Here is a 25,268-nt window from a genome sequence, read left to right as displayed (position 1 = left end):
ACTTGATATGGTCACCGCAGCTGCTTTTGTTAATTCCTCACTGCTTCTTATCTACAATGTCTGCTGAGTGTTGCATCATTGGGTAATCATGTTTTATAAAATAATGGCTATGTCAGGAATGGGAAGTAAATTCTAGCTTGTGTGTTCATTCTGATTAGTAGTGCCGCTCTAGAGTGCTGTGTTAATAAGCAGGATTCTGGAGCAGCATTCAGATTTGATGAGAAAGTGCTCTGATAATAAAAGGGGGGTGGCAGCATGAATAATCACATATTTGCCAGTTGTTGTCTAGAGTAAGAGAAGATAGATACCGTAGGTGAATCTGAGTAGGTTCTATAATGAGTAAGATGCAGAAATTAGTGTGTGGGTTTTGTGATAATATTTTGACTTCTTAGATGCTTTTTTGGTTATTGGTTACCATTTCACTTTAGACATTAAAGTTTCCAAATAACTTATTTGTGGATAAATGAAAGAAATGGTTTAAAAGGTTTTGCACTATTTAAGTTACCATTGGGTTTGTTTACTTAGTAATTATGTGATTAAAAATTCAGGCCATGTCAAAACTTGGTGTTTTCTGCACTCAGTATATCATGTTATCAAAATTGTATACTCAGTGAAATTACAGATGTGCAGTAAAAGCACTGAATAGAAAATACCAGATTATTAATAAGCTTTTGCAAAGCAAATTAAATTTCCATATACTTCATTATGATGGCAATAAATAGGCACGTCTGTACGATTACTAGTTTTTATCATCATTTAATGTGTGAATATATTTGAGAAAGTTTAAATTTTAAAATGAATTACTTCTGGTATGTCTTTCCTTTTACATATATCACATATAACTTTTGCAGGTTGGATTTGCTACCATTTTATGCAAGATTGGTTGCTACATTGCATCCCTGCATGTCTGATGTAGCAGAGGATCTTTGTTCCATGCTGAGGGGGGATTTCAGATTTCATGTATGTATTTAAGCATTTTTTGTTATATATGTATACACACATTTATATACTTCTAAGTTGAGTGAGGATTCTTTAAGAATATGATTATTATGTTGATAAGCATATTTTCGAAATTTGATAGTGGTTTAACAGTTCAGAATGTATGGACTTCTGAGTTTTTAAAATGTAAATTTTCTCAACAAAGCTTGAAATTGATGAGTGATATTCCAATTTGGAGATGAGCTGTCGCCACTACTTTGTTTCCTACAGGTTCTACACTTTTTGATTTTGTAAAGGAAAAACCATTCTCTAAGGTCAAGAGAGCCCGCAGGTCATTTGTGTTCCCAGAAGAAACATAGAATTGGCCATGCAAGTCATGGCATAGTGCTTGGAAGATGCTCTTTTAGATGTTGGGAGTCTAAATGTCTGGGGCATACAAGGTTGCATAATTGATCTGATCAATGAATGCTGTCTTAGCCCATGTTTTTACTGATTCTTGCCTTAACAATCTTTACCTTGTATAGTGGTAAGTTCTTTAAAGAGTAGCCTGGTAAGTACCAGGGACTGGTTTCCAGACAGCTTCTTTTTTCCCTTTGGAGTCCTAAGAATCTTAACAGACTGCCTGTTAGTGGTTCTCCAAACCCATAACACCCAGTCACCTTGTGCAAGTGGTATAAATACACATTTGAAAGCAGAAAATGATTGCTTAAAAGTGACTGAAAGTGAATATTGGTAGACTGAAAAGACATGAAATTCAGATGGTTATGTTAGCCATTGGGAAAATGGTGTCAGTACAACTTAGCTTTATAGCAATTTGCTTGGAATGCAAATAAATGTTTGCTATGCTCAGTATGTACTTTATTGCACTCATTATACACAAATTGGTATTGCTGAGTCCTCAGAACAGAAATAATTTCTAAGATCAGGAATCTCACAATGTAGTTGGGAAGACAAGGCACAAATACAAAAATGAGTGAAATAAACATTTAAACTCTAAATATATACGATATTAGGAGGAATTGCGTGCTTCATTGCCAAGTGAATTGTTTAAAAGAGTCAAAGCCTTGAGTTCAGAGGAAGGAGAATGTCTCAGTGAGGAGTGGGATGACCTCTAAAGGCTTCTTGCCATAGGAGTTAATTTATATGAGATTTGTGGTTAAGATTTTTCTGGGGCAGTTTTTGGTGAAGTGTGTTTTGGATTTTCATACATAGTATTAGGCAAGGACAAGTTTCTGTGTTTTAAAAGCAGTTTGGAAGCACTGAGCCCAAAAGAGTTAAGTGGTTTTGTTTTTTGTTTTCTTATAAGAATTCCTAAAGCTTTAATAGGGTAATGTGCACCTTGAGCCTTCTGGAAGGGATCAAATACGCAGTCACTCAAAGGACACATTTTGATAAATGCTGCCAGTTTGGGGACTGATGCATCAAGAGTCATGATGTTCTTGTTGATTTATTTAATCCTGTCATGCAAAAAAAGAAACTTGTACTGGCAGACAGTATGACTCTGTTACATGAGCTATATGCATATGCCCATCAACCAAATCCAAAAACAACATACAGGTTGCTAGACTAAGCCTAATTAGTGCTTTTGGTGAGAAACTTAAGATTAAGAATATTTTATTCATGTATCTTTTGCCTCCCACCTCTGATAGTTGGGATGGGAGTTGAGGGATTTGGCAGTTTTGTTCCTGCTGTAATGCTGTATTACAACTCAAAGATGGAGCAGAATTTTGGGAGAATACTATGGGAACCACTGCTTTCAGGGGAGAGAAAAAAAGATACTTGAGGTCACGGATCACTTCTGCCTCCTCGAGATCTATCTTTCCCTACCATGACGTCTGCAGACTTTGCCAACGCCTTGTTTTTGGTCTGTATGTATGCTTGACACTTTCCCATCCGTAAGTGAAAATAAAATAATAGCCACAAGAAAATGTCTTTCAACCTCATGTCCATCCTCTTTCATTTGCTTCTTGTTTGGGGTTTTTTAGAGGATACTTGTCTCTTCTGCTTCTGACATCTACCCTTTGTCTCACTGTCCTCACCCTGGCAGGGACCACCAGCAGCCTCCTAATTGCTTTATGTTAGTTGAGGTCCTTGCAGATTCTGAACTGCTGGACTGTTGTTTTCTGTCATTCTGTCTCCACCACTTGCTGGCATTGTTAATTTTGGTCAAGTTACTTAAGTGGGAGTTATACTGATATCTTTTTAAATGGGATTGTTGTTATGGATTAAACTAGGTTATGATAATGTAAGTTCATCACACAGTGCTCAGACGTAGGTATTATTACAGTAATAATTATCCCTTCTCTCCCACCACTCTCCTGGTTCTTCCTTATGACTGTTACTCTCAATATCTCTTATCAATAGTTAAATACCTTTTACTTTTTTCCAACTGAGTTTGTTCGTGTTCCCCACACTTTCTTCCTTTATCCTCCTTTTTGACAGAACACATTTACCTGGGGTACAGTTGACTTTTATTTCTCAACAGCTTCAATACATTTCTCTTGTCAGAACCTCTCTTGGTGCTTAGTAAGTTCTCATGTAATTCATATGTCCATTAAATAAACTCATGACTTCTCAGAAAACATTGTTATCCTTCACTGCCTCGTATCAACTTCTGTTGCATCTGTAAATTTGAAATATTTTTTCTCTAATCACTAAGAGAAATACTTCTGCTTTTGCCCCTTGGACATTCAAGAGCTAATGTTCACCAAATTCTGTTGGTAATATCTTCTGAAACACTTCCTCAAATCTAATATCTCCTCTTCATAGCTTGAATTAGGAGAATAGCATTTTACTCAGGCTTCCCTGTCTCTAGAGGCCTACTGTCTAATTCCAACATACTGTCACAATCACACTTGCCCTTTGCTTAAGAACCTCACCTGAGAAAACTGGATAACAAAACTATATGAAATCTCATTTAGTAGTCAAAGAAATTGTAGTTAAAACAACAGAATTTGCTAATTTGACCAACAGAATAGTAGAGATAATAGAAGTGAAAAACCACATGTACTTGAGGTCAGAATTTGGTAGGAAATTGGTAATATGTTTCAAGATCCGTAGAGGCATTTATACATTGGACAGCTTTCAATAAATAATCCTATATATCCAAAAAAGCTTTATTCACATCATGAATTGTAGGGAAAAAGTGGAAAATAAGCTAAAAGCCCAACAGTGAATTACGAAAATGGTCATATAATGACAATGCTGAAATGATATAAAGCCATTGAAAGTAACATTAACCAAAAAATTTTCATAACATATAGCAAGTGCTGCTTTTGGTGGAAAAAAAAAAGCAAGCTATAAAATCTTACACAGAATAAATTTACAATTATGTTAAATTGTTTGGAAAGTAAACAGAAAAGAATTACATATTAATATGTTAGCAGCGGCCGTCTTTGGATAGTGGGACAATAAGTATTTTTTCCTTTCTAATTTTCCGTGTTCTCTAGATTTTCAACAGAGCCTACTTCTTAAATTTTTTAAAAAATTTTTTTTTATTTATGATAGTCACAGAGAGAGAGAGAGAGAGAGAGAGAGAGAGAGAGAGAGAGAGGCAGGCAGAGACACAGGCAGAGGGAGAAGCAGGCTCCATGTACCGGGAGCCCGACGTGGGACTTGATCCCGGGTTTCCAGGATCGCGCCCTGGGCCAAAGGCAGGCGCCAAACTGCTGCACCACCCAGGAATCCCAACAGAGCCTACTTCTTTAACAGTGAAGGAACAGGGGCATCTGGATGGCTCAGTGGTTGAGTGTCTGCCTTTGGCTCAGGTGGTGATCCTGGGGTCCTGGGATCGAGTCCTGTGTTGGGCTCCTTGCAGGGAGCCTGCTTCTCCCTCTGCCTGTGTCTCTACTTCTCTCTATGTCTCTCATGAATAAATAAATAAAATCTTTAAAAAAAAAAAAACAAAAAAGAACAGTGAAGGGACAGCTTTTATTTAAATATAAGCATACCAGCCTGATTGACATTTTTAAAATTAGTGGTCTTTCAGGGGCACCTGGGTGTCTCAGTCAGTTAAGTGTCTGCCTTTGGCTCAGGTCATGATCCCACCTGGGATCAAGCCCCACATTGGGCTCCCTGCTTAGCGGAGAGTCTGCGTCTCCCTCTACCTCTGCCTGCCACTCCCCGTGCTAGTGCTTGCTTTATCTCTTTTCTTTTCTTTTTTCTTTTCTTTTCTTTTTTCTTTTCTTTTCTCTTTTCTTCTCTTCTTTTTTCTTTTCTTTCTCTGTTTCAAATAAATAAAACTTAAAAAAAGTAGTCTTTCAGCTTTTTAAATCAAGTCTCTATAATGGTAAAATAAGTTGACTACATATCCCAGTTTGGCATATTTATATATAAATTCTGTCTATTTGCAATTGTATGAAATATTTTAAGTAAATTTATTTAAAAAAATAAATGGAAAAATCTGAGATCAAAAACATAAATAGAAGTTCCAAGATTTTTTTTCTCACACTCTAGTAGATCAAGAGTCTTACCTACCCTACCCTGGAGATCAGTGGTCCACAGCATAAAATAAATAAACTTTTTGAAGGCAAATTTACTTGTTTATAGACTAGTGCCTTCTTAGTGTCTCGCATATAGTAGATTTTCCAAAAAATTAGAATGATTAAATGAATACAGTTTATGTAGAACAAAGTGAGCAAATTATAAAGGATGAGGTATAATGTCTATTTGAGTGAGTTTGTAATGAAGGACTAGTTTGTGGCCGAGGATCTTCCTAGATAGGCATGAGAAATCCATACTTTTTATATGTTGATGTATCTGAAGAGTTTTTATTAATGGTTATGAATTTAGTTATTCAGTTGATCTCAGTTTCAGCTGTCATTAATGAGTTATAAGCAACATTTTTACTAATAAAGATTGATTATATAAGTAAAATTCTATAAGAGACATTGAATTAGAAATATATAGAAAATTTTACATTGTTAATTCATTTACTTGTGCAGAAGTGTTTTGACATACCTTGTGATCATAAGGAGTCAACAAATGAGACAGGAAAATAAATGAGTGAGGAGTCAGAATAAGTTAGTCTTTTTTATAAGCTACAGCCTTTTATTTATTTATTTATTTTTAAATTTTTTAAAAAGATTTTATTTACTAGAGAGAAAGAAAGAGAGAACAGAGAGAGAAGGAGAAGCAGACCCCTGCTGAACAGGAAATCCAATGCAGGGGCTTGATCCCAGAACCCTGTGATCCTGACCTGAGCTTAACCGACTGAGCCACCCAGGCACCCCAAGTTACAGCATTTTAAAAAGCCTTTATCTTTTTTCATCTGAAAATGAGGGAGTGAGATAATTGATTTTTCATAATACATTTAAAAATTCTATCATGTTGGTTGTACCTCTTTCAGTAATATTTAAGAATAATTTTGAATGATACACTATGTTTCATGTTTTGAAAGTTACCATGCTCAGTAATACCTAAAATTGTATGATGTTTCACAGCAGTTATTAAGAACTTACATATCCAGAATCACCCAAAGAGATTTAAAGACATGTTTGTATATTTCCTAGCCCCACTTCCTCTGAAGATTCAGTTTTAGTGTATTATTTTTGAAATGCTTGCATATATGTTTTTTGTCTGTGAAAGAAACACATGCTCTGTGTGGGGTATTTAGAAAATATAAAATAAATTAGAAAGAAGAGGTAAGCCCCATAATTTCATCACTTTAAAACAAACCTAATAATCTTTTTGTATATTTTCTTTTTTTTCCTCTATAGTTTTTTTTGGGGGGGGAGGGGGAGGGGGGATAAATTCATAGTGTATGTGTAATTTTCTGTTATTTCTCACTGAGAAGCATTTTGCAGCCATTTAAGGTACCTCTTCTACATCTTTTTAAAGGGGTGAGGGTATAATCTTTTGTTCTGTGAAGTATAGCTATTGTTACTACCACCACTACCTCCATCATCATCACCATCCTTATTTTTATCTTTATTTTACCAACTGAGCTGATGGGTTCATGGAATTTATGTGAATTATCCAAGGTCATATACCTCCATAATGGTGCAGAATGACCACAGGAGCTCAGATTTCTGACTATAGATCATTTGCTCTTTTGTATCCCCACAATACATGTATAAACATTAAGCATTTTCATTTATTTGTTCATTCCACAATAATTTAGTGTCTACATATTAGTGATACATATATGCAAAGATAGATAATAATAGCTAATTTGTTGACCTCTTTCTGATGCCAGGCACTATTGTGCATGCTTTATGTGTATCAGTTGGCTTAAGGCAACAACTTTATGCGGTAGGTTACTTTTATTCCATTTAAAGATGAGATGAGGCACAGAGTTTAACAACTAGTAAGTAATAGAGTTAGAATTTAAACCCAGCAAGTCTGATCCAGTGTCCATACTCTTAATGTATCCTAGGAGTTCATAAAATAAGATAAATCAGTTGAAGTGCTTCTCATATATGCAGTACTTAACAAACATTTATTTGTGAAAGGATCTTTATGAAAGATGTGCTCTTTTCTGAATTGCAAAAACAGTCAAGGAAGGTTAAAGTTCTATAAGTTGAATTTTATGATTTTGTTTTTAATTGATGCAGTTTTATTATGCTTTAATAACTTTATAGTGAGCTTCTAGTTTGCTCTGATGTTTTAAATGAGTAAACAGTAGTTTTGTTTAAAAATTATCCCTGAAGAGCTAAAAAATTTTAACACCTATCTTTGCTTGCTATAGAAGGTAGGTCCTTAAAAATGAAGATGATGAGTTTAATCTAAGGTGTTAGCTCCCTGAGTATATAGAAGCTTAGTATTTATATAAATGACTGTCATTAATTGTCTAGCTGCTGGTGAGGTTAGGCCCTATTTTAGAACCCAGTATATACTAAGGTAGTAGAATTCTCAAGTCATAGTTAGGAGACTGGGATTTTAGTACTGATCTTTCATCAAGTCATTTGAGAGCTTTGTGTTGTTTTGTTTTAATTATTAAATCGGAATTATAACAGCTATTGTTTCTTTCTCAGGATGTTTTTATGTGGAACAAATAAGATTAGGATAGTAATCTGGAAAAGTAGAAAACATTAAACTAGTTCAGGGCACCATGTGGAACAAATGAATAAGATAGGAGAGTATTCTGTAAAAGTACATTAAATTAGTTTAAGGGACCACCATGTTATTGTCATTGTTGTTTACATAAAAGGTTTCTAGACTGTAGGTTGTTTTCTGATGAAAATGTAACCCATTTACATACACCTTGATATAACATGTTTGCATTGTACTGTTGGAATAGGATTTTGTTCTGAATATTTCTTGAAGTATGTGCCTAAGTTAGAGGGGTTATATTTGCAAAGGATTTGAAATTTGATATATAATTGTTAACGATGATAAAAAAAGAACAATGATTATATTGGATATTTCACTGTAATGAATTTATGACAAAAATCCACACAAGCCTTATTAATACACAAGCCTTATTAATAGTTTTGCTTAAGGTGAGCTCTTGGTACTTACTGTTTTTAAAGCAGCATTTCCTAAAATTTGTTCCTTATAGTATTAATTTAATGGGATGTTAACTAGTAGTTGCTACTATTTCAAAAGGAGGTCTATATTGCTAAATAAATTTGAGATAAATTGAATTAAATTAGGTTAAATAGGCTTCTTGAACCTATTTAAGCCCAATAAAGTGCATTGTTTCCCCCAAATTATTTGACCATGGAACTGTTTGCAAATCATATCCCAGCACTCGTGTTCCACAGAGCATATTTTGCCTTAACTTAAAATAATCTGAATAGCAAGAAATTTAGCTAAATTTATTTAAAATATTTAGAGTGAATGCAGTCTTATTAAAATTACATTTCTTGTCACAGAGATTTCAAAATATTAATTCTCTAAGCTAATGTCTCTTTTCTCTTAATTTGTAGGTACGAAAAAAGGACCAGATCAATATTGAAACAAAGAACAAAACTGTTCGCTTTATTGGAGAATTAACTAAATTTAAGATGTTCACTAAAAATGATACACTACATTGTTTAAAGGTTAGTGCTACATTATTTGGTTTGTTTTATTTTTCCAAAAATTTGTTTATTCATGAGAGAGGCAGAGACACAGGCAGAGGGAGAAGCAGGTTCCCTTCAGGAACCCTGATGTGGGACTCGATCCCAGGACTCCAGGATTACCACTTGAGCCAAAGGCAGATGCTCAACCACGGAGCCACCCAGGTGTCCCTTGAGTTGTTTTCAATAGACAAATTTAAAGTTTTAGTTATAAATGCTGGAAAAAAATGAAATAAGTAAGGAATATTTAATCTGAAGGAAGACAAGAAAGGAATAAAAAGAAGCATTAAACAGATGAGCAGACTAGAAAACAAATAATATGGTAGGTAGAAACGTAGCTATCACAGCAATTACATGAAATGTAAAAGGACAAAATACAAGAGCCTGAAGAATATAAGACTTGATTTAAACAACATTGTAGGTTGCCTGCAAAAAAGAAACCCTTAAGTATAAAGACCAGGAAGGCTAACAAAAAAGATGGGTGGAATATATCATGAAAGCACTGACTAAGGGATCCCTGCGTGGCTTGCAGTTTAGTGCCTGCCTTAGGCTCAGGGTGTAATCCTGAAGTTCCAGGATCGAGTTCCACATCAGGCTCCCTGCATGGAACCTGCTTCTCCCTCTGCCTGTGTCTCTGCCTCTCTCTCTGTCTTTCAAGAATAAAAATAAAATCTTAAAAAAAAAAAAAAAAAAAAAACACTGACTAAAAGTCACCTGGTCTCAGGGTTCCTGTGTGGCACAGTTGGTTGAGCATCTGATTCTTTGTTTCAGCTACAGTGGTGATTGATCTTGGGGTAATGGGATTGAGCCCCATGTTGGGCTCTGTGCCGGGTATGGAGTCTATCTGACATTTTCTCTCCTTCCCCTGCTGCTCCTCCCACTCATGCTCTCTCTGAAATAAAAAAGTCTTTTAAAAAAAATTTACCTGTTATCATTATTGGCAAGCAATTAAGGTACAAAGCATTTATTAGGAATAAAGGGCAGTTTGTAATGGTGAAAAGCTAATTTTAACAGGAAAGTATTACTTTCCTGAATTGATATGAATCCAGTAAGGGACCTTCAAAATATATAAAGCAAAAATGAACAAGGAAAGAAGTAAACATTCACAATCATAGTGAGAGACTTAGAAATACCTTTCAGTAGCTTAAAAGAAGAGGCAGACGAAATCAATACATATATACAGAATTGAACAATACAGTTAACCTGGATCTAATTAACAGTATACCCAAGAGCATCAGAATTTAAAATCTCTTTAGATGCAGGTGGATCAAAATTCATCAAAAAAATCATAGCAAATTAGGAAAGACAAATTATTCAGATTATGTTTTCTGTCCACAATGGAGTTAAGCTAGAAGTTGGTAAGTAATTATATGTGGTAAAGTTGATGCAGCAGAGATGGAATAATTCTGCATTTGGAAAGTATGACTAACAATGATATATTTTGTGTCAAATTGATTTCCTGGGGATCCCTGGGTAGCTCAGCAGTTTGGCGCCTGCCTTTGGCCCAGGGCGCGATCCTGGAGTCCCGGGATCGAGTCCCGCGTCAGGCTCCCTGCATGGAGCCTGCTTTCCCTCCTCCTGTGTCTCTGCCTCTCTCTCTTTCTCTCTCTCTCTCTCCCTCTCTCTCAATCTCTGTGTCTATCATAAATAATTTTAAAAAAAATTGATTTCCTTAGGATATTAGGTATATTATACAAAGTGAGACTTCTGGATTCAAAAACATTTGGAAAACTCTGAATTTAATATATCAAGTTTCTTATTGCTTGATTTCTTAAGAGTGTTTAAAATATTAATAGTCATTGTAAATATTCAAGGGGTTAAGTTTCCTAAATATACTTGGAGCATCTCAGAAGACAAGAGAGTACATTTAGGGAAACTCTGGACAGCATTTTAAGAGGGATTGTGAAAGATTTCCCTATGCTGTAATTGAAGGGACTCATACTATGGAACAATTAAAACATTAGTATATTTCTTTATAGTAATTATCACAAATACATCGGAAGGATATACATTTCTTTGACATAGAAATTCCATTTCTCTGTGTTTGTTTTAAGGAAATAATCATAAACATGCACGAATTTATCTTTAAGGATGTTTGTCCCACAGTTGTTTAAGTAGCAAGAAATCATAAACAATTTTAATATCCAACAAATAATCCAGTAGTGTAGTTCATGTTATGCAGTAATGATCCCCTTTTAAATCATGCCACAGAAGGACAAATAAGGACACAGCAAAAATCATATTAACTAAAAAACACCAAGTCATTAAATGATGTGGTTTGTTTGAATCTGTTTTGGTTTAGAAAATAAACATAGAGAAAGATTGGGAGGATGAATATTGAAATGCTATAATGTGGTCTAACCACATAGGTCAGAACTTTACAAGTAAATGTCATACAAACAAAAAAAAACCCATTTAGGAAATGTTAGCTGTGTATGTCACAGATGTTTAAGTACATAGCATCTCATAGTCCTTATAGAAAGGACTTTGATACTGGTTTTCATGTATTTATTTATCTGAAAGAAAAGGAGTTAAGTATATTGAAGTTTTTATTTAAATTTTTGTGGCTGAACACAAAAGATACTCAGCAATGAAGCTTTTTTTTTTGTTTTTCTTTTTAAGATTTTATTTATTTATTCATGAGAGGCAGAAAGAGAGGCAGAGACATAGGCAGAGGGAGAAGCAGGCTCCCTGTAGGGAGCCTGATGTGGGACTCCAGGATCATGCCCTGAGCCGAAGGCAGACACTTAACCACTGAGCCACCCAGGCGTCCCAGCAATGAAGCTTGTTAAGTTAAAGTAGACTAGCTTTTGTTTTTCACACTGATATTTTTGAAGTTGTTATATACATTAGATCTGTATTTTCTTTCTTTAATAGGATTGAAGTGTTGTCTTTGTGTTTTCTCATCATCATCATTATTATTACAGATGCTTCTGTCAGACTTTTCCCATCACCATATTGAAATGGCATGTACTCTGCTGGAAACATGTGGAAGATTTCTTTTCAGATCGCCAGAATCACACCTGAGGACCAGCGTACTTTTGGTAAGGGCTTGAAGTTCTTGATTTACTTCAGGGGTTAGAATATTAACCAGTGCCTGTGATCTTGCTCTGCTATATAAGTAGAAGCATTTCTCCCTAAATTAGAACCACTCATATATATATGTTGTGGCCATTCCAGGAGTTGTAGGAATTTTTCTCACTTGGCTGTCAGTGAGTTCACAATATTTTAAAGGAGGATTGAGTTAAATCCCAAATAACTTGTTAGATGATGCAAATGAGCAAGTACTGTTAATATTGTTATAGCTTTTTATGGATGTTCTTGAATCTTCAAAGAAGCCATTGTTAATGTGCCATCAGTATATAAATTATAAGCTTAAAAATATAAAATTTAATTTTTAAATTAAAAACTATAAGCTTGAAAAATTAACTTGGGATGGAAGTTACTTCTTAAGCTACTTAAGGATGCTGAAACAGTCATCAAGTTTATTAAGCAATTAAGTTATTATGCTTGTTGATAATATCCATGCATTGCCTTGGGAAAATAGGAAGTATAGTGGCAGAGGGAATATTGGTGTTAAAGAGAGCTCAGGTTTAGGAATCCCTGGGCCATATACTGTCATTAGATCAGTGTTGCTGCTACAAGTCTTGACTGTGTCGTTTGCTTTAGATAACTTACTTTTTGGAATCCATACGTAAACCTGAAGTTTCTGCCAGTAACATTTAATATGAAGAAACAATTTTTTTTCTAGTAAAAATATTATGGAAGGCCGTCAAGTGGAATTGATTTTCAAAATCTGTGTAGGCTTATATCACACTAACCACTTAAAAATCATTCCAAGTTCAAATTTTTATTGTAACAAGGAAAAAATTGTTCTTGCTCTTTGGCTCAGGCTCTCAAGGTTAAATGAGACAGTGCATTAAAAATGTAAGAGAGCTAACTTTTAATGTCATATTTATTTACAATATTTGAATTCTCTGTTTTGCTGATCTTGGTGGTACGGATGAATATTGGATTGGCTTGGTGGATCTTTCCCCTTATATTAAAAGCAGCTAGCTAGCCTTTATCGTTGGTTGACTACATCTGTGTTGAATCACTGCCTTTGAGTTGATGTTTATAACCCAAGTTATAAACCTTGGGTGCTTTTAGTTTTCTTGTGTCAGAGTGTAAGGCCTAACACGCTGCAGTCATAGACTAGTTTGTTCTAAAAACACGGTTTTGGTAAAATAGTGTGCTTTGCATATTTTTAGGAATACCTAGTGATTGGTTTGTTGTTGTTGTTTTTCCTTTTCTAGTCCTTTATCTTGAAATCTTATCTCTGAAAATAAAAATTTGGTTAGGAATAAACATTTAGAATGAAAGTATTTTGACTTCGACGTTTTTATTTTTAGGAGCAAATGATGAGAAAGAAACAAGCAATGCACCTTGATGCAAGGTATGTTACAATGGTGGAGAATGCATACTACTACTGCAACCCACCTCCAGCTGAAAAAACAGTGAAAAAGAAACGTCCTCCTCTCCAAGAATATGTCCGGAAACTTTTGTACAAGGATCTCTCCAAGGTTACCACTGAGAAGGTAAATCTCATTGAAACCATAAAGTAATAGTCAATTCGAGGTTTGTAGTAGCACTAAGATACAATATTCAACCACATTAATTCTTTTTCATCATAATGATGATAGTTTTAAGAGCAGTGCACGTACTTAGCTTCTAGCCTGTGCACTAAATTGTTTAGGTCAAAACATATGTTTCAGTTTCTCCAGATCAGTTTGTTCATAAATTGCTTCAGTGTTCGGCAAAATACAGGTAAGGAATGTAAGCAGCTTGCCTTATTCACATTTTGTAACTGGAGAAGTTGAAGCAGAGCTTCAGCGGTGAGGTTTAGAAGAGTTAAGATTAGATTGCAAATTAAATTGGGATTACTTCTATACAAGTAATCCTAAAATGGAATTCATATGACAATACAGAATATATAAGACATATGTTTTGCTTTCTTTTTATGATTCTTACTCTGAAGTAGTAATTCTTCTAATTTTTATTTTGGTGCTATTTATATTTGAAGTTACTACTTTGTTTCTGATATTTTAAATGATTTGACTTTAAATATTCTGCTTCAGTATAGGGGATTCTAATCTTGAATGGGCTTAAGGAGGTCCATGGCTCTCTGAAATTTCATAGTTTTGGATCTCTGGGGCTGTTTCGATTTTTCTGGAGGGAGGATCTGTAGTCTTCCTTAGATTCTCAGCAGGGGTCACTTTCCAGAAAAGGTTAAGAAGTGCTGACCTGTTTTCTTAATTATTGTAGTTATTAGAAACTTCACTCTTAAGTAAGATATGTTGAACAGAACATTTCATGAATAACTCTAGAAGTTGAAACAACACAGTATAGAACTTTTTTCTTTTTAGGAAAAAAAATGTAAAACATTGACTGCTGGACAGAGAAAACCTGTGGGGAGGAGGAAGGGCGTGCAGTAATACATGCAGTCTACATGGGTAGTGAGGAACGATCACATGACTTTGGAAATTGGACTCAACTTTTGAGTTAAAGTCAGAGATAGTAGTTGTTTCAAACAAGCAGTTTGAAAGCTGTTTCAGAATTAGCTAAAAGATTAAAAAATACAGATTGTTATATATTTGAGATAACATTAACATTTCCACTGAAGCTGATTTGAGAACATATTAAGGGCTTGAAAGATGAATGGTGGCTACAGAGTAGAGATGAGAAGAGTGCTTTGCAATATGCCAATAGTATCCTTTTTCCCCCCCAGAATAAAAATGGAAGGAACTCCATTTTAGGTAGAGCTCTACTCACCATCCTGTTACCAGTAGAGTTTTATTTATTTATTTATTTTAAAATTTTGATTATTCATGAGAGACATGGAGAGGCAGAAACAGGCAAAGGGGGAAGCAGGCTCCCTGTGGGAAGCCTGATGTGGAACTTGATCTTAAGACCCTGGGATCATGACCTGAGCCAAAAGCAAAGACTCAACCACTGAGCCACCCAGGTGCCCTGGAAATTTTTGATTTATAAAAAAGTGTCTGAGATTATTTATATTAGTGATATGCAAAAGAAAATACTATTTTTCATAAACCATATAGGTATTTGTTTTTAGCAACCAGATTTTATGAGTGTATACTATTACAAATTTTAGGAGTGTATACTATTACTACTGAAGATCTGGAAACTCTAGAAAACTTAGGGGCATTATGAAGAGATAAAGGGTAATGTGAATAAGTTTTGCCATAATTAGAAATATCTCGCTTTTCTTATCTCTAAAGTGAAGAAGCTGGTAGAGGATCTCTAAAGTATTTTTCATTCCAAAAGTTCTATGACCACACAAATATATTATTGGATGTATTAGAGTATTATGTACTTATCTTAGTAATTAAAACAAAATTCCCTTCGTGTAGGTTTTGAGACAGATGCGAAAGTTGCCTTGGCAGGACCAAGAAGTGAAAGACTATGTTATTTGTTGTATGATAAACATCTGGAATGTGAAATATAATAGTATTCATTGTGTAGCCAACCTCTTAGCGGGACTGGTGCTCTACCAAGAAGATGTTGGAATCCATGTTGTGGATGGAGTTTTAGAAGATATTCGGTTAGGAATGGAGGTAATGAGGACTTCCCTTAAAGTCATCGAATTGGAGTTTGTAGAGAATTCAAACAACTCTTAAATCTGATTATTGAAAAATAATAATTTGGAAACCTTCCTTTCCCCTTATGATGTCAGCTTATTGTTTCTTCAGACTTACGTTTTTTAAATGAACCCTGTTTCAGATTTTATGGCTTTTTCAGGCTAGTGCTGGAGAGTTTTTTGCTGCTTTTTCTCAAGTTCAGTTAGGCTTATTTTGGAGAGCATACGAGATTTTTACTATTTCTGGGGCACTAGAATTCAACTTTAGGAATCTATAAATCTCTTAATTAGGTGAATTGGTAATCATTTGATAAGAATTTCTGTAAACCATTTCCTCTTTCTGTTGACTTACCGTTTCCCTAATTCATGGGTTACAGAAAAAGTAAGTTATGGAAAACTGATAGGGAGGATTACATTTTTAACTGTGTCATCAACTCAGTTAATGATAGCTTAATACTAACTTTAATATTTAACTTGTTCTTTTTATTAAAACATTTTAAAGACAGCCATTTTTTAGGAATAAAGAATACCCAGGAGTGATCACTTTTTTAGAAAAGAAGGAAGAACTCATTTTTTCTGTTTAGTGTTTAGTTTTCTGTTTAGTAATTGATATTATCAAGTGACAGACGAGAATTTTACCTCAACACATTACTGTTCTTTAATGGAAATCTATGTGTGTTTTTTCCTTTAGGTTAATCAACCTAAATTTAATCAGAGACGTATCAGCAGTGCCAAGTTCTTAGGGGAACTTTATAATTATCGAATGGTGGAATCAGCTGTTATTTTTAGAACTCTTTATTCTTTTACCTCCTTTGGTGTTAACTCAGATGGCTCTCCAAGTTCACTAGACCCTCCTGAGCACCTTTTCAGAATTAGACTAGTGTGCACTATTTTGGATACTTGTGGCCAGTACTTTGATAGAGGTTCCAGTAAACGAAAACTTGACTGCTTCCTTGTATACTTTCAGGTATGTAAACTCAAATATGCAGTTTGGCATGTTTAATGCATTCCTTGTGTTACAAAAAAATATTAGAGAAGAAATGCAGTAGCATTCATGTATGACATATAAGATGTGTTTGTCATTAGATTTTTTCTTCCTGTTAAGAATATTCTAGAGATTAAAATGTATGATGAATTCTATATAAATATTCAATTTGCACTGTCACTTTTTTGATTAACCATGATCATTAATTCTGGGTATTATTTTGATATGGTTTATATGTGGTACAGTAATTTATGGATTGTCGTATTTGGAATGGCAGTTTATGAATTACTTGCAATTTTTATACATCTAGTAAACATTTTTAACTCATTTGTATTGTTTGTATATCTAAAATTCTTATTTCTAAACAATTTAACTTTTTTTTTTTAGAAATGTCATTTTTTGGAAAATATGTTGTTTTCAAAACAGGAAAAATATTTGTTCATTCATGATAAATTTTTGGGTTGTACTTTTCCCTAAGTTCAGTTAATTATGTAAACTTACAGTATAGAGCAAGCATGGTATAAATTAAATTCAGATACATACGGAGACAGTTATACAACTTTTGTAAGGTTGGTGTTCCACCTTAGTTATCTTATAGGTTGGTTGTTTGGAACCTAATCACTATTTCCCATATAATACAATGTTGTTAAGTACTGATTAGGTTGAATTGCTCACTATCAAATTCTCTAGGTATTACTGAAATAAAGTCCCAAAGTAGCATTCAATTCTATACTATCTTCCATTCTTTTTTTTTTTTTTTTTAAGATTTTACTTATTCAAGAAAGACAGAGAGAGGCAGAGACACACAGGCAGAGAGAGAAGCAGGCTCATTGCATGGAGCCTAATGTGTGGGACTAGATCCCGGATCCTGGGATCACGCCCTTAGCTGAAGGCAGACTCTCAACCACTGAGCCACCCAGGGCATCCCTGATCATTCTATTTTATAGAATATCTTGTTAGTGTTTTCTCCATTATTTATTGGTGAAGAAAATAAATTTAAAACTCTAACTTTTGAGATATCAAAAATACATCCATATAGTGGTTGATGTTAAGTAGGGAAGAGCAGTTTGTTAACTTTGTTCTATCACTATACCTGTGCAGCAGAGGACAGCTTGTTACTCCCTGGTTTTTTGAACTGATAAGAAAATGAGGGGAGTTAGGCAAATTTGAGAGTCAGATTGACTGTTGTATGTAAGGACTATCTTAAGTTGGAGACTGTTGAAAACCAAAGTTTTGCTGCAAAATGTCAGCTGTAACTATCAGCATCAAAAGTAAACTCTCTTTCAGAAGAGTGTCCATATTGCATTCACTTTGAAATCCTAGCCTGAGAGAAAAAAGCCACTCAGAAGTATCCTGGAGCAGAAAGAGACAAAAATATTTTCCATATTAATTAACATGCAGCAGGATATTACCTGGGAATTGGGAGCAAGGAGTGAGGGAGGCCTAAGGGGAGGAGGATAATGTGTTCTCCTAGGTTGGAGAATGGGAAGATCAGACGGAGAGGACCACCTGCAGCAGTACTTCTGAACTTTATTGTTATTTTTTTAAGATTTATTTATTCATGAGAGACCAAGAGAGAGAGAGACAGAGACACAGGCAGAGGGAGAAGCAGACTCCATGCAGGGAGCCTGACGTGGGACTCCATCCCTGGTCTCCAGGATCACACCTTGGGCTGCAGGTGGCGCTAACTGCTGAGCCACCTGGGCTGCCCACTTCTGAACTTTAAAATACATATGCACCACCCAGAGATATTGTTAAAATGCAGATTATAATTCATTTGGTCTTGGATGGGGGGGTGGGGGTCTAAGAGCATTTCTAACCAGCTCAAACAACTTACACTTTGAGTAGCAGGGACCTAGACCAACCTAGAGAAGAGAAAGCATCCGGAAGTATACATTTATATCCAAGCAAATTCTTGGGTTGTGCTTTTTAGTTAAACTTACGAATTACAAACTAGAAAATAGAATGAAGGAACCAGCCTTGGAAGAGAGAGGGAAGATCTCTAAACAGTACCATATATACAACAGTTGTTCAATAAATGCTTGTGAGTTCAATAAAATAATTTTTACATTTTCAAAAACTGTATTTTCAGGTACTTTAATTGTCCTGCTTAGAAATCAAAGCAGGTAGCATAGAGAAAATAATAAATAAATATCATAACTATGGGTTTGAATCTGGTTGCTTTTGTTGTTTGGTAAAATAAGTATTTAAACATTTAGGGGCTTGGGAGTTGGATTTCTGCCTCTTTTCATTACCTGGGAATTTATTTGGTATTTTATTTATGACTTTTTTCCTTGCCTTTAAAAAGGATTTTGACAGTTGCTATAAAAATTTTCAAATTACAATCAAATGTCTTAGAAACTGTAAGAGAATTATTACCGTTGACCATTAATAAAAATGGTAGGTGTTTTATACAACTTTTTAGCTTAGTTATTATAACTAGGTAACATTACAATATTTTGTTTTAAAATATTTTTATTATTAATTTCTTAGAGCTAAATTTATTTTTCATTTGTTATCAGCGTTATGTTTGGTGGAAGAAAAGTTTGGAGGTTTGGACAAAAGACCATCCATTTCCTATTGACATAGATTACATGATCAGTGATACATTAGAACTGCTAAGACCAAAGATCAAACTTTGTAATTCTCTGGAAGAATCCATCAGGCAGGTACATGACTTGGAACGAGAATTCTTAATAAAACTAGGTAAGCAATTAATTATAGAGGAAAAATGAAAATGATATTTGACAGATTGTTTCTAGAATTTGCCTTATATTGTTATATTTGCTTTCGTATACTTTCTGTTTTCAGTGTTGAGTGTTATATAATGGTGTTAGTTAAGTCCTCGGTGGCATACTTCTTGATTTCATTAAATCCCAAATTAGAGGAAAATAGTCACATAAGACTTGAAGGAAAAGATAGTGATGGAAAAACACCATCCTCTCAGCCTCTCTTAATTTTTTTTAGAATTTTCAGTTGCTAATACAAAACACTTTTGATGAAAGCATCTCATATACACAGTATATGTTTTCAACGAGCATTATTTCCTAAGATATTAGTTCAGGCTGGACACTGTAGAGGGAGTATCTGTTAGAAGTTTGGAGCTACCCTGTGGAATTTCAGACCTTATTCTCTGGGAGAGTTGTCTCTCTTTCTAACAACTAGAGAAAATGTGAGAATTATGTGCTGCAGGAGAATTGGTCTGTTTACTTTCATCTTTCTGAGACTTTTCTGGAAGAAGAGTTAGCTCTTGAACAGCTCCCACAGGAGACTGTAGGAGCCGATTAACTTTGTCAATGGAAATAACTGGAATGAGGTGCATACCAACCTGGTTTGCTTGCTAATAGTTCTTAGCATGTTAGCATGTTTATTATAATTATTTCAAAATAACATGTTTTTAGGCTTTGAAGCTAGTGTTTTGTTGCCTGCTAGCACTTGGTACCCATATGCCTGTCGTTAGGAGATCCTTGAGCTTCACCATTTATGCCAATTGCATAAACTTGCTATGTTACGTATCTAAAGAACTGCTTTTCATAACAAAGGCATTTGTGACTTTTTCCTCTAAAACTATTTTTTTCATATTATATCCAGCATTTTCATAGTATTTCTTTCTCCAAAGGTCCATCCTCCTTTGGAGAATATGTTTACTGTTATCTATTTGAGCAGTAATTTTAAAGGTGCTACTGATTGTGCAGCTATTCACTTTTTTACCATTCCACACAGAAGGACTTAACGTGATTTCTTTCATTCTTTGAAATTTGTCCCAAGTTATCTTTTTTTTTTTTCCTTTTCAGGTTTCTGATTGTATAAAATGATCATATCAAGAAGAGTACTAATTTATCTTAATTATTTCCTTTACTTCCAACACTTTTTTATTTTAAATATTTATTTGAGAGAACAGGAGCAGGGGGGAGTGGAAGTGAGGAGAGGGAGCAGCAGACTCCCCACTGAGCAAGGAGCCTGACAGGGGGTTCCATCCCAGGACCCTGACATCATGACCTGAGCCAATGGCAGAGGCTAACCCACTGAATCACCCAGGTGCCCCTACTTCAAATGCTTTGATATACTTAAGTGTTAGCCTTGTTTCCCCAAAACTTTTACAAATGGAACTCTGTGTATGGGTGCCAGGTAACACTAGTTTGACACCTAGTTTGGTAGCGATAAAGAGTATAGTATGCTTTATCCTTTATAGACCAAAGGGTTAAATTAAAGGACCTCAGGCTTCTTTTAAGGGATCTGTTCTTGTTCAGAATATGGGAAGGAAAAACAGGCCACCATTTGTGAACCAAGCTCCAAAGATGATGGCAACTAGAATCAGTATGCTCCCTGCTTCCAAGTTGTCCCATTTTCCTCTGTTTTAGAGTGTAAATATCAGGAGGAAGATGTACATGAATGAATCTATATTAAATCTATTTCTTATTGATAAACCATAAGATAACATATTTTGCTTTTGGAATTTTTTTGTTTTCAAGCACTTTGTAAATTCATTATTATTTTAACTTGATAACATTCCAGTGCTAACATAATAGTTCATGAGAAAGCACTACAACGTTCCCTTGTATTTTTAAAGTCATTTTAATTATTAAAAGTAGTACTTGTTTGGGCATATGGGTGGATCAGTCAGTTAAATGGCCAACTTGATTTCATTTCAGGTCATGATCTCAATGTCATGAGGTCAAGCCCCACAGCAGGCTCTGCACTCAGTGTGGAGTCCACTTGAGGATTCTCTCCCTGCTCCTCCCTCACTTGTGCACTCACTCTCTCTCTCTCAAATAAATATCTTAAAAAAAAAAAAGTAGTACTTTTTGATGGCAGAAATTGTGAAAAATACCAAGAAAACAAAAATCACATTCCATATACAAAGATGATCATGTGTTAACATTTTTTGGTATATGTTCTGTTCTTTAAAATTTTTTTCGCATGTTTGCAGTTTTAATAACTGGACTTTTTCTTCCTAATATTATGAAATTTCTTCCTGACATGAAATATTTTTCATTTCTTAATTGGCCGTATTCCTTTGTATGAATGTGCCATAATTTATTTAATCCCGTTATTTGACACTTAGGTTCTTTCCAGTTTTATGTTACTATAAGTAACATTTGTGTGTGTTAATTTTGTATATCTTGGTTTTCTAAGTATAGACATAGAATTATTGGCCAAGACATCCTCTTTAAATGTAAGAACAAAACCAAAATGGTTATAGGCAATATAATTTAATCTGGTTGGAACTTTTAGATTGTATTGTAGTATAAGGAACAGAAATGAGGGAAACAGGTGAAAAGAAAAGGTATTTTATTTATGAATAAATTATAAAGCCAATAGTGTATTTCACAAATCAGATATAAAATCAGTAGAACAGAATAAAAGGCCTAGAAGCACCTCCAATTAAATAGAAAATAATTTACTATCTAATGAACTAGGAATCTTAAAAATAGGATAAGGACAATGGATCAGCATTTTGGAGTAAAATTGATAGAGAGCCACATCTTCCTAAACTGCAGACGGATTAAAGAGTTAAATACTTATTTTTAAAACTGGATCTCCAAATATTTGGAGAGGTATTAATTTTCCCAAATTCTAAAACAGTAGAAGAAAGCGCTCTCATGGCAACAGATTTGGGTGTTTAAAGCTTTTATACAATAGAAAAATAAAGTAAAGATAGTTTCCATGCCAGGTTAGTTTCACTTACACAAAAAGCACAGGCAAATTGGTAATAAAATAGAATGACATAGTTACATACGCGAGTGCAGCTGAGAGTTGGTGTTTTTGTTGAGTACTATCTGATGCTAGAATGACACAGGAAGGTAATGTTAGTCATTACTTTAGTCATTGACAAATCAACACTCGGTTAACCTGTCAAGCCAGGAAATGCACAACCTGTCTAGTAAGCAGAGAAGTGTAATTTAAAGCAGTCTGAAAGGAAGTATTACAATTATTACTCTCTCTGTTTTGAGCAGGAGAACTGAGGCACAAAGCAGCATTTTGTTGTTTGTGTTTTGTATTTTGTTATCCTGGTATCCTGTGGGTGTACATTTTTACCTTCGTTGTGTATTTTAGATCGACAGTGTCCTGGGGATCAACAGCTGGATAATTATTATACTGTTCAGCAAATGCAAAATATATTTATAAATTGCTTTTGAAAGTAACCTGCAATGCAAATAAAAATGTGTTAGAAATAGTATGTATTTTCCTTACAAATAGAAGTATGACTATCAAAATAAAGCAACTTCTACGTTAATAGTTCTTCCCACAGTGTGTTTTAAGTGGATAGAAAGAACAAAGGTGTAAGGATATTTCATGTGCACACTGTGATATTTTTGCTGAGAGTGTTTAGACAGTCGTGACTTTAAATTTTTTGTCTTTGATGACCTAAATAACAATCCAATATTCTGCTTCTTGAAGTCCCTATAAATAATAAGTTAATATATAAAATTTACGTGTATAAAATCTAGAATATATTTGTATATGAAAACTAATAGGTGAAAAGAGAAAATATTTTAAGTTAATGGATTTTCATTCCAAAACACCATCTTTTCTCAGCATTAATTTTCCTTTCTCTCTGAGCATTATCCAACTTTAAAAAATTTTTTTATTTGCACACTTGAGTGTACCAAGTGTACTTTAATCACCTTGTACTTTCATATTTTTGTTAGTTCTTGGTTAGTTTCTTAGACTTAAGACACTGGAATAATTTTTTTACTCTTATTGATTAGGTTATTCAAACTCTGGGCTTCAGTATTCTTCAGAATGAAAGAGTTAAATCATTACATGATTGCTGAAGTTTCTTTCTGCTCTAATCTAAGAGTCTGAATAAACAAGTATTTACTAAGTATCTACTGTGTGTTTATCAGTTGGGCTCTGATAAGTTTTGAATATATAAAATAGTTCTTTGTCTTCAAGGGTTCTTATGATCTGATGTAGTATTTGCGAAATCATTAGAGAAAAACATTACATGGTGTATCCTTAAATGTAAGATGCTATGAGCTATTCTCCAAGTGTTTTAGGAGCAAGTAGGAGGAAGAGTGATAGATTCAGGTATTCATTGTGTTTATACAGGAAGTAAAATTTAGACTGAGTTTTAGAGAATATATAGGGAGGACTTGAAAGTGCACATTGAGGATATTCTCTATTAAGAATATCAGATGAGCAAGAGTCCAAGATAGTATGCTTTGTGACTGAGAAGAGACCCAGCTATAGAAGGCTGCAGAAAAAGAGAGAGCACATCAGATAAGGCATCTTGCAAATAGAGTAGCTTGGAATTTTTTATATGTTAATTAAGAAGAATTGATGAGATAGTGAGATATGGATGAATTTGGGAGGTGGAAGCAAATTCCAGCCAGGAAGTTCCCTTAGGAGGAAAATACTCTTACTGAAGAAAAAAAATGAAGCCCTTTGGTGACACACTTTTGTCTCCTTCCCTTATTAGTCTTCATGTGCAGACACTCAGATTGATAGCCAAATGTCTGTTATCCCTAAAGGCAACATAATTTTATATCTTTGATGTTTGAGAGATTCTGAAACGTCACTTGATAAAAAGTGTGACCAAAGCTGCATCTTACATGGTTGAGGTTGTATTTTATATGCTGGTATATGGTGTCCGTGTTCTTCTGAAATGGAGATAAACAGAAGCTGAAAGAGAAAAAATACATATATGTTTGTATACACATATAGATGCTGGTTTATATATATGATGAATGTTTACTGCTTTTTTTTGTTGAAATGAAAGCCTCTAATTTTTATAAAATGTTTTTCAAATAATTTTAAATTGTATTCTTATTTTAGTCTGAGAAATTGGCTGCTGAATTATCTTACTTAATACATACTTTTGAATTAAGTTGTATAATATTGAAAATTTACCCTTTTTAATGTACTTTTCCATTTTCTCCTCATTTCAAGGCCTAGTTAATGACAAAGATTCCAAAGATTCTATGACAGAAGGAGAAAATCTTGAAGAGGATGAAGAAGAAGAAGAAGGAGGAGCTGAAACTGAAGAACAATCTGGAAATGAAAGTGAAGTAAATGAACCAGAAGAAGAGGTGATGACTTTTATTTATAGCCAATAGGTACATTTGTACAAGAGTATACTGATTATTTAAGCCAGACTTCCTTAATGTATAAAATAAAATCTCTTTAGTTTTTTTATAGGAACTGTAACCAGTAGTGTATTTCTGTTAGAAAACCCATGGAATTAAGGTGGTTTGTTTTTAAGAAAATCATAGTATTGATCAGAGGATCATAGGACATTTTTTTATTAGGACCATTTTTTTTATAAATTAATTTTTTATTGGTGTTCAATTTACCAACATACAGAATAACACCCAGTGCTCATCCCGTCAAGTGTCCCCCTCAGTGCCCGTCACCCATTCACCCCCACCCCCCGCCCTCCTCCCCTTTCACCACCCCTAGTTCGTTTCCCAGAGTTAGGAGTCTTTATGTTCTGTCTCCCTTTCTGATGTTTCCCACACATTTCTTCTCCCTTCCGTTATATTCCCTTTCACTATTATTTATATTCCCCAAATGAATGAGAACATACACTGTTTGTTCTTCTCCGATTGACTTACTTCACTCAGCATAATACCTTCCAGTTCCATCCACGTTGAAGCAAATGGTGGGTATTTGTCGTTTCTAATGACTGAGGAATACTCCATTGTATACATAGACCACATCTTCTTTATCCATTCATCTTTCGATGGACACCGAGGCT

At 34.5% G+C, this 25,268-nt stretch overlaps 1 protein-coding gene across 5 annotated transcripts in view; it reads left to right on the top strand.

The window, feature by feature from the left end:
- The window catches only part of UPF2 (UPF2 regulator of nonsense mediated mRNA decay), a 109,163-nt gene that overhangs the window by 56,490 nt on the left and 27,405 nt on the right, over positions 1-25,268 (top strand). For all 5 annotated transcript variants that reach the window (XM_055331606.1, XM_055331609.1, XM_055331605.1 and 2 more), the window contains exons 9-16: positions 852-960; positions 8,811-8,924; positions 11,870-11,986; positions 13,334-13,519; positions 15,353-15,556; positions 16,271-16,546; positions 19,087-19,270; positions 24,461-24,600. In XM_055331606.1, coding sequence (XP_055187581.1) covers positions 852-960; positions 8,811-8,924; positions 11,870-11,986; positions 13,334-13,519; positions 15,353-15,556; positions 16,271-16,546; positions 19,087-19,270; positions 24,461-24,600 — 1,330 coding nt within the window. The remainder of the gene's footprint in view (positions 1-851; positions 961-8,810; positions 8,925-11,869; positions 11,987-13,333; positions 13,520-15,352; positions 15,557-16,270; positions 16,547-19,086; positions 19,271-24,460; positions 24,601-25,268) is intronic.

The sequence above is a fragment of the Nyctereutes procyonoides genome, unplaced genomic scaffold (assembly GCF_905146905.1).
Source record: "Nyctereutes procyonoides isolate TBG_1078 unplaced genomic scaffold, NYPRO_anot_genome, whole genome shotgun sequence".
Classification (NCBI taxonomy): Eukaryota; Metazoa; Chordata; class Mammalia; order Carnivora; family Canidae; genus Nyctereutes; species Nyctereutes procyonoides.
The sequence above is the reverse complement of the archived record's forward strand: the minus strand, read 5'-3'. Positions and strand labels throughout refer to the sequence as shown.